Source organism: Sinocyclocheilus anshuiensis, unplaced genomic scaffold (genome assembly GCF_001515605.1).
Source record: "Sinocyclocheilus anshuiensis isolate Anshui unplaced genomic scaffold, SAMN03320099.WGS_v1.1 scaffold1091, whole genome shotgun sequence".
In the NCBI taxonomy this organism is placed as follows: Eukaryota; Metazoa; Chordata; class Actinopteri; order Cypriniformes; family Cyprinidae; genus Sinocyclocheilus; species Sinocyclocheilus anshuiensis.
The window spans coordinates 55,152-66,092 of record NW_015544196.1 but is presented as its reverse complement, the minus strand read 5'-3'; the positions used below and the strand labels follow the sequence as shown (position 1 = coordinate 66,092).

Sequence of the window (10,941 nt, the reverse complement as noted above, 5' to 3'; positions counted from 1 at the left end):
TATATATGTATATATTTACACCTTGCTACATGTACTGCGTTAGGCTAACCGAGACTTGTCATTTGCACTTATATATTGTTGCTCTTTTGTTAGTTTTGACTGCTTTTATTGTCCTCATTTGTAAGTCGCTTTGGATAAAAGCGTCTGCTAAATGACTAAATGTAAATGTAGAGCGTTAAATCTGTCAGAAAATATTTAATCTGTATATTAACATATCTATGGCAGAGCAATGCAAGTGACAAATAATAGTTCCACAAATAACAGTTACACTTATTTTGCTGTGCTAAAAATCCACAAACTACACAAGAGAATTTACAAATCAGGTGTTTATTAAATAAAAAAAGAATACAAGTAACACTTCCACTGTCCATACCACATCTATTGATTGACAACTCAATTATGAAAAAGCAGTACTACAAAAACATGTCAAATAAAAAAATAGCACACAATAAAGGAACATGAGTTCATATTACAAGCACTTTGGATATGTACAAGCGTTTTTGTCTAAAGGCAAAAAGGCAAAGAGCTGAAGACTGCTAAAAGATAACAAATGCATGTGCAAAAATACTTATCTCATCCACAAGCTCGGTTCTTGATCTTCCACGACCAAATATTACGCAATGATTTACTTTACACAGCAGGCTAAATTTGGCCGGTTTGAATCCGAAGCTTGTGGAATTTAGGCATTTTATCTCTCCAACAGATTACATTGACAAAAAGTATTTGAAGGGGACGAGCGCCATTCTGATTTGCCGTTAGGATAATTAGTCGACCAATCAGAATGTTCAAATCCACTTCATGTTGTCGAAGTTTCACATGACAAATCAACACAAGTACATACAGAGGTACGAAGACAGGCAAAGACCAGACTCCACACGGCACACACATAAAGAGACAGTCCATGTTCGAGTGACGGAACGGAAATTAGTAGTTGTTGAAAACTCTTTCTTTTCATATTGAAATGAATCGATTTCAAAATTCGGTACTTTCCATTCCCATTCCAGACTGCTCCATAAATACTGAAAATCATTTTCCATACATACAAAAACACAAACAAACAAAACAAAATGTAACAGTTGACACTCTTTGGCAGTGATTCTTTTTTTTTTTTGCCCCTCCTTTTTTCCATTCTATACATATCCATATAAAATTTTAACCTGGACTCCGAAATAGTTGCCATTAATTGTGTGTGTTTGTGTGTGAAAGTTGCTGCAAGTTTTTGCGCGTTTGCTCATCATGCAAGCTTAAAACACGGACCGCAAGTGTAACAACAGTACAGACATTTTAACTGGTTTGAATTAATATTCAGCGTGGGTTTTTCTCTTTATATGCTCCACATCTATAGGGGGTCTTTTCTAGAAGGTTTCTAAGCTTTGGTGAACATGCCGACCCTCTAAATCATTTATGATGTTCAGATCCAATGAGGAATGATCAAAGCCTCAACAGGACTGTGCAAAACCCTCTAGACACAATCGCTGACTGAAATATTAAAAGCCTTTCTGACATAACTTGCAGCTCTCATGACAGCCACAGTATGCATCTTTCTATGAGCCTTATAGGATTTAAATCACAAAGATATTCATAAAATAAAAAATGCAATTTATGCAGCAGCTATATAAAAACATATTAAGAACTTATCTGCTATAGACAAATTATTAATGTGTGGATATTTGTTTAATAGTGTGGTACTGATAACCAACATTAACTCAAAGAAATTATGTTTTCACTCTTTTCTAAGAATATGGGCAAAAAAAGGCGAGATGCATTTAATATACACAAAAGAAAGACACTCACACTTCAAAACTACTGCTAAACATTCTCTGTAAGAAGCAGGAACAAATAAAAATCTAATTGACCCATCGTGACTTTAATACTTTGTTGTTCTTAATACTTTTAACCACAGAAAAACTGATACCTTCATTCCAGAAAACATGACTCCGATTAGAAAGATTTAGGGTGAATCTCACATCCAGCTCATATATCACCTCAACAAACAAAATAATAATTATATTAAAATTATTGTAAAAATGACTGTAATGCAAATATTTGTATTAGAAATCAGCCTAAATGAACAGAATTGCAACAAATGCTACCATGATGTATGCAATTAAAAAAACTTTAAAATTACTGTAATAAAATTATACCAATCATGTCACAAAGCAAAATCCTAAATGTTCCTAAATTTGGCTGAATTTTCTTTAAGCAAATCTTATTTCTTTCTTTTGATTTTGTTGTGAAATATGACATTTCTTTACGGGTTTTTGTGAGATTCACTCTTTCAGTTTGAAAAACAATATTAGGAGTTCAACAGGTTAATCATGTAACAATCATTGTATATTAATAATTTATCAGCATTTCAAGCTGCAATGGATATAAGTCGGCTGGGTGGAAAGACGCCGAATCTTGTGTCGTGAAGAACGTACAGTTAACACCAGATTAATTAAACCAGTGAGCACTACTGTCCACAACACACACACACACTCACACAAACACACGCGCACTACACACTGGCTTCACTCTCACTGTGGCACAACACCATTTCATAGATAGCTTTTTTGTTGTTTGTTTTGTTATCATTTTAAAACCACATTTCAGTGACATTTTGTTGCATTACCTACCACTCACAAGAATATCTCACAAAAGTTCTAGACAAAATAAAACCACGGTACTTCTGTGAAAGCTGCCATTAGCAGTAATGTAACAAGCTCCAGCTAGAAAATAAAGGGATGTTGTAGCTCAAGATTTACTGATCAGTTCAGACGTTTTGTTCACAGCTGCACTGCAAAAAATGATTCTCGCAGTATTTTTGTCCTAGTTTGTATTTTATAGTGTTTTCAAATAGCCAAACCTTCTTAAATCAAGATAAAGTCAAATGATTTAAGATATTAAGCACTGTTTTTTGAGAAATTATCAAAATTCAGTACATCTTAAGTCATTTTGCTTCTCAAGTAAATGTATCTTGATTTAAGATTGTTTAGATATTTGTACTGGAAAAGACAAAAACAAAATAAGAATAAAATAAGAAAATCATGTGTTTGCAGTGTGTAAAGGTAGTGTTTGCGAATCGTGTTTTAATTTGGCATTCTGTATGAGGAGCTGATCGCTTTTTGTGCTTTGGACGAAGATATGAAGAAATGAAGGTGAGTTTAAGTGCATAGCATTTGACAACTGATGAAGATGAAACCCTTGTAGTTCTCCCCAAACCGGTTTCCAGCTGTAAAGATGCAAACAAGAACCAAAAACAGCAATAAAACTACATCTTCCCCAATTCTGCTGGCTTAATCGCTGACATTTTCACCTCCAACCTCGTGCAGCCTTTACGTTAGGCCTTGTGCTGATTGATACGACCTAGTTCTTTCATAAATCGAGTTTGCCGTTGCCCGTATTATAAAGGTGACTTACTCATTCTGTGCCGTAATGTTTACATTCTGATTGGCCAGAGATCTTTGGAGATGTTTTATGAAATGAAATAAAACCTGTAGATGAGCTACATATTTAAGCTAAAAGGTCACTTTTAAAAATAAACAATAACTGACACATAAAACCACGTTTAAAAACGAATATAAAACTAAATTGAAATTGTTTATTCTAATTAACAGAATTAACCAATGCGAACTACTAACCTTCCGTGTGTCAAGGGGAACGTGAGACACCGCTGCATCATGCAAAGCGATTTGTGCACAAGTACACAGTGCACTACTGAACTAACATTAAATGTTAACTTTTTTTTAAGACATGCAGGTTGGAGGTCAACAACGCATTTCCAGATGTTGCTGACTGGAAGGATAAAACAAACTATGCAAACGATGATTTTTAGGAAATCTAAAAACTCCTCAGTTGGCCGATGGGCACCTCGTAGCCCCGCCTCCAATGTCAAATTGGCGTTTAACTCCGCCTTCGTACTACAGGCGAGAAATTAGCTAATTTCGGAATATTCATTGGCGCATTTTTCATGTTTGAATCTCTGTTCACAAAAAACTACCATGGCAACCATGGTTTCTGCCAAAATTCCCTAGTTGCTAAGTAACAGAAAGATTCCGAAAGCTGATTTTACTTGAGTGACAATAACTGCAAGTTTATCTCCAAATACAGTTACCATGGTAGATTTTAGCTGCATTTCTCAATTATACTGGTTATGGAGGTCAATGATGGAAGAGATCAGTTACGCAAAGGGACTTATTGAGGGTTGTTGAGAGTGATTTAAGCGGCGTCATGCTGTTAAATAGTCTTCGACAGGTGGTGTATCCAAATTTTGTGCTTGGCCCCCATATGTGGCTCTGGGGCCTTTGATAAATAAAAGTGACTAGCGCTGATAAAAGTCTATCAAAGCCGTCTTCAACTCCACCTACCCGCCCTCCAGAGACGGTCACATGAGAGTCCCGTCTCAACTGTGATTGGCCAGCGTTGTGAAAGTGGCGGTGGCGTGCAATGGGGTGTAGGTTGCAGGTTGAAGGGGCGGGGCTGAGAAAGTGGGGAGTCCTAGGAGGGCGGTTTGCTGTAGCCGAACAATCCCACCGGGAGATACTTGACGTGAGTCGGCCACTGAGCAGCTAGCTGGAAGAACTTCACGTCGTTCCACTCGCATCCGTCGATGGTGACTGAGAAAGGAGGAAGATAAATGTTGTTTTCTGCTTTAGCTGACAAGAAAGCGTTTTTCTGGCTGTGATGAAGGTCTGGTACCTTTCAGGATGGTCTGCTGCTGTTTGGCGGAGCAGATGAGCCGGCTGATGCCCTCGATCACCTGACTCTTAGAGTCCATCTCCCGCTCTTTAGGCTTCTTCCCTAGGAAAATAGTGGGAACTGCACAAAGAAAGCGAGAGAGACATTATTCATATTGTAATATTATATTTCGAAAAATTGACACTTAAGACTGGTTTTGTGGTCCAGGGTCACATATATTACTTTAATTTACACTACTGTTCAAAAGTTTGGGGTCAGTGCGTTCTTTACTACTTTTCTTGAGCATGGATGCATTAAATTGATAGAAAGTGACAGTAAAGACATTTATAATTTGACAAAATTAGGCTTCTTCCCCAGGAAAATAGTGGGAACTGCACAAAGAAAGCGAGAGAGACATTATTCATATTGTAATATTATACTCATATATAAAGTGGTACTGATTCTTTGCTTAATATGTGACCCTGGAGCACAAAAGCAGTCTTAAGTCGCTGGGGTATAATTTACACTACTGTTCAAAAGTTTGGGGTCAGTGCGTTCTTTACTACTTTTCTTGAGCATGGATGCATTAAATTGATAGAAAGTGACAGTAAAGACATTTATAATTTGACAAAATATTTCTATTTCAGGTAAATGCTGTTTTTTTTTTTTTACTTTCTATTCATCAAAGAGTCCTGAAAAATAAAATGTATCACAGTTTCCACAATAATATAAAGCAGCACAACTGTTTTCAACATGGATAAATGTGTCTTGAGCAGCAAATCGGAATATTAGAATGATTTCTGAAGATCATGTGACACTGAAGACTGGAGTAATGATGCTGAAAATTCAGCTTTGCATCACAGGAATAAATTACATTTTAATATATATTCAAATAGAAAACAGCTATTTTAAATTCTAATGATATTTCACAATTTTAGTGTTTTTACTGTATTTTTGATCAAATAAATGGTTAGTAGGGAATTCTTTCAAAAATATTGAACTTTTGAACGGAAGTGTTCAAATACCTGTGTACATTTTATTTTTATTTGTAAACTTCTGTCATTTCTATTATTTTTTTGGACATATGTTATGATATACAGTTTATACACTTATATAATGTGTATAATTATATAATTTTTAAATATATAATTGTATAATGTGTACTAGCTTTTTTTATATAGTTTACAGTTTAATCTTTGGATTATTTTTAATTTATTCATTCATTTTCTGTTGGCCATTTTCCTTTTGTAATTTAGTTGTTTTAATATTTTTATTCTACTACTACTACTCTGGACTTAAGTATGCCTGATATATAACTTTCTTTTTACTTTTATTTGATTTAATTTTTTATGTTCAGTATTGGATTGGTGTAATTAATTTTCTTCTCACTTATTTTGCCATCTACTATTTTTGTGTTTCATGACATAAAAAATACTGTCCTGTACATTAAATATAACTTTTACTACATCAAATTACAGTTTGTCAAACAGATTTATTTCTAAGCCAACATGGATCTTCTGGATGCTTTGAACGTCCATCGTATCATTTTGCATGTTTCATGACGGTCTGCTCACCTTTCTTGTTCTTCTCTTTGGTGACCACGGTCATGGCCATAGTGTTGCCGGGTGCCTGCGGCTCGCTGGCTCCTCCTCCTGGCAGACGGCTGACCTGCAGCGACCAGAAGGCACTCTTCAGAGTGTTCTTACAGCCGGTGTCTCTCCTCTCGCCCTCGCGACGCTTCTCCGCCAGAGACGCCAGCCAGTAATCCACCTGCAGACCGATGGCGTCCCCGCCGTGAGACAAGCTGGGACTCCTGAGACAGACACATCACATCACAACACAGCAGCGGAGCCAGACACTTACACAGTTGTGTTCTGCATTGCTAGATTTCTCTCTGATTGTTACATTTCTACATTAAAAGTGCAGGAATATGCAGTTTTGAAGCATTTTATTCTTCTTAAAAGGTTGGACCACCAATAAAAGTACTAACATTACTAAACTTAAAACTGAAATACATTTAAACTAAAGCTAAATAGAAATATAATAAAAAATCATTTTAAAAAATGAAACATAACGCAAAATGACAAACTATAATCTAAAATTAAAAGTAAATATAAAAATAAAAGCTAATTCTAAATAACGTTATAATATGATAATAAATAATAAATAAAATAACGCTGCAAAGCACACAGCATTAAACACAAAAACCAATTCCCACTGTGATAAATTAACTTAATGGCTATTTGGTCAGACATTTAACACAGAACTTTAAAATGAAAAATGCAAAATACAATTTTTTTTTTTTCAGTTTTCAATCAATTGGAATTCATTACTTCAGACTTATGTGCCTCTAGAAGCTTGCGTTCTGCAAGTGAACGTCGCTTTATTGTTCATCCCAAACAAGCACAAAATCACTTTCAGAGACTTTTTCATTAACTGTTCCCTCCTGGTGGAATGACCTGCCCAACTCAATCCCAGCAGCTGAGTCCTTAACCATCTTCAAGAAATGACTAAAAACACATCTCTTCCATCTTTATTTGACCCTCTAACTCTAGCACTCTCTATTCTAATTCTAGTCTTTATTAAAAAAAAAACTTGCCCCTTTTTATTTATAGTTATTTTCAAATATTCAATGTACTGTCATTATAAAATAACTTTATTATTGTTTATTTAATTCTAACAAATAAGTTATTGTTAAAAACAAACCAAAATTAAAAATAATTCTATATAGGTATATAGCCATAATATTACATACATCGGTTATCGGCCAAAATGAGTTGAAAATTATCGGCATATCGGATATCGGCAAAAATCCAATATCGTTCATCCCTAGTTATAATATCTACACATACCATGTTGTTCTTCTAAAAAGGTTGAACATTAGTAAAAGTTTAAGTTGAAGTATACTAATATTACAAAAACTTAAACTGAAATAAACTACTGCTAAATTTAAATATTAAAAATAATCAAAATGACAAAAAACTAAATGATTAAAACTATAAACTAAAATAAAAATAAAAAAATGAATATAAAAATAAAAGCTAAGTTAAATTATTAATAAATGCTATAATAGTATATAAACAATAGGCTACTTTCATGGGAAAAAATTAAATAATCATCACATCAATAAGAATTTAAATGTTGTAAAATGTTGTATAAAACACGTATAGAGGTGATTGTGAATGGGGGTTATAATGTTGATTGCATTAGGATGGGTGATAATAGGGTGACAGGTTATTTACGATAAAAACAAACAAACATTTGGTTGGTGTTCAATTTGTTGTGAATTTGTTATATTGTAAGGAATATATAAAAATATATAGATACAGATGCAATATAATATATTAAAAGATATACTGGAACGTTATAGAATTGAATATGGAGTGGGAAAAATAATAGGATTTTGCTTCATCCCGCTCCTTTTCGGACATTTTGTAATGTACACCGTCTTATGGACGTGGGTTTTCTTTGGTGTTGCAACACATTTGTTGTGTTTGTATATTTTGTTTTATATTGTGCTTTGTTCAAAACAAAAAATGAAAATCAAATGAGAATTAAATCAATAGAAATCACATTATAGTAGCCAGAAATTGCTCAGAAATTGTTTTAGTTTTATTTACTAAAACAAAAACAGAAATAAATAAATGAATGCTGAATATAAATATTACAAAGAAAATAATTAAAATACAAATACCAATAAAAAAGAAAAAATATAAGCCAAAATTTAAATGACAATTAAAAATATAAAAAATAAAAGCTAATTCAAAATATTAATAATACTAGTACATATATTTGTGACCCTGGAGCACAAAAGCAGTCATAAGTCGCTGGGGTATATTTGTAGCAATAGCCAACAATACATTGTATGGGTCAAAATTATCGATTTTTCTTTTATGCCAAAAATCATTAGGATATTAAGTAAAGATCATGCTCCATGAAGATATTTTGTAAATCTCCTACTGTAAATATATCAAAACTTAATTTTTGATTAGTAATATGCATTGCTAAGAACTTCATTTGGACAACTTTAAAGATGATTTTCTCAATATTTAGATTTTTTTGCACCCTCAGATTCCAGATTTTCACATAGTTGTATCTCGGCCAAATATTGTCCTATCATAACAAACCATACATCAATGGAAAGCTTATTTATTTAATTTATTCAGCTTTCAGATGATGTATAAATCTCAATTTTTAAAAATGGACCCTTATGACTGGTTTTGTGGTCCAGGGTCACATATTATATATAATTGTATATTAAGAGGTTGAACCACCAAAAACTGCAGCTAAATGGTGACAAAGCTGGTTTCACATGGTTTCTACTGGGTTTAACAGTCGATCAGCTGGACTTCCAGGTGGTGGGTACTGAGCAGGTAGACCACCTTGGATCAGCAAAAACCAGCTCAAACCAGCCCGAGCTGCTTTATTCCGCACGACCTGCTTGCTCCAGCAGGATTAGCAAGTCATTCGTGAAACCTTGTGACGCTAGAAATTCCCTCAACAATGAGCTGATCCTGAAGTCACTCACCCCTGCACTGCCAAACCGCCGCCCATGGAGGGAGACGAGGGGGGCGTGGCCGTCTCCTTCAGCCCACCGGGTGAGCCGTGAGAGGGCGGAGACTTGGAGGGGACGGCTAAACTCACAGCCACGCCCTCTTCAGAGTCGCCTGTGAAACAGAGACGGACACACGGTGAGCGTCTGCGCCGATGTCACACTCGGAGCTATTACAAGCAATCAGCGCTTCAGTCGCTATGGAAACACACCTGCTGCTGATTGGCCAGGCTCAATCAAACCCACTTTCACCACCTGTGAGACGATCATAACAAATAAATAGAGAGACACACAGACAGAATATACAATACAATATTACTCCTCAAAAAAGTGATACAATACATGATAAACAACATATGGAGCTTTAAGTGACACTTGAGCTGTTTGCAATAAATATATAAAGCAAAAATGAGATAGACAGACAGACATAGAAAAGGACATAGAATAAAATATAAAAAAAGATTACTAAAATAAAAATATAAAAGGTAAAATAATTGAAATAAATTCTAGGGGCACATATTACCCCTCAAAAAAGTAATTTACTTTATTATAATACATGACATATTGTAAAACAGTATATGATGCTTTCAGTGACAAAGCAATCAATAAATAAGGCAGCAACTCTGAATTTCTTTGTCATAGGGCTTATACACGCATTTTAATTAATCAATGCAAAATGCAATATTATACATATAGATGAATAAAAAAAGATTACTAAAACAAAAAGATAAAAAAGTGGAAATAAATACCAGAAGCATATATTATCTCTCAAAAGGGTACTTTTTTATAAGGTTCGTTTATTACAATACATGATTATATATTAAGCTTTGAGTTATATTTGTGCTGTTTGCAAAAAAATATTTAAGCCCAAAACACTGAATAAAGTCATTTTCATAGGACAAATATACATGTATTTAAATACATACAATGCAAAATGCAATATTATGGATAGTAAGAAATACTTATGGGTGTATAAAATAAAATAATAAAAGTAAACGACATAAAATATTACAATAAAAAAAATATATATAAAAAAGGATTAATAAAATAAAAAGATAAAAGGTAAAAAATGAAATTACAAATATTACAAACCAAAAAAAAAGTACTTTTCTAAAAAAGTTAAAAGTCATTTATTATAAAACGTGATACATAATATAAAATACTTTGAGTGACATTCATGCTGTTTGCAAAAAAAAAAAAAAACTCAAAATGTCATTGTCTAATGTATTTTTATTAATGCAAAATGCAATATTATGCCTAGTAAGAAATACATATGGGTGCAATCCCACCACCAACAAGTGATTCCTCTTCCTACTCACCCCAATGAAGGGAATGAATTTCTGATAGGAATCTTCATCTCTCCTGTAAGAGGAAGTGATAAGTGAGTTGTGTGTAGAGCAGTGAATGATGTGCAGCTGTAATGAGAGACAGAGCCGTACGTTCTGTGTTTGCAGGTCAGCATGGCCTCAGCGATGGGCAGCTGGTGTGTGAGAGCCGCTCCGCTGATGTACTGAGCCACACGCACCGCCACGTCCACCGCATCTACACACACACACACAGACACAGACGCGCACAGACACAGACACAGACATAGACACAGACACGCACAGACAGACACACACACACACACAGACACAGACACAGACACGAACACGCACAGACACAGACATAGACACAGACACGCACAGACACACACACACACACACACACACACACACACACACACACAC

At 34.5% G+C, this 10,941-nt stretch overlaps 1 protein-coding gene across 1 annotated transcript in view; it reads right to left on the bottom strand.

Annotated features, from left to right (window-relative positions):
• Window positions 1–2,252: 2,252 nt before the first annotated feature.
• Window positions 2,253–10,941, bottom strand: part of LOC107696722 (phosphofurin acidic cluster sorting protein 1-like) — a 63,834-nt gene continuing 55,145 nt past the window's right edge. The window contains exons 20-24 of the mRNA XM_016497202.1: window positions 9,424–9,466; window positions 9,188–9,326; window positions 6,234–6,472; window positions 4,681–4,800; window positions 2,253–4,598 (exon numbers count right to left, since the gene is read on the bottom strand). Of these exons, the coding sequence (XP_016352688.1) occupies window positions 4,480–4,598; window positions 4,681–4,800; window positions 6,234–6,472; window positions 9,188–9,326; window positions 9,424–9,466 (660 nt within the window). The 3' untranslated portion in view covers window positions 2,253–4,479. The remainder of the gene's footprint in view (window positions 4,599–4,680; window positions 4,801–6,233; window positions 6,473–9,187; window positions 9,327–9,423; window positions 9,467–10,941) is intronic.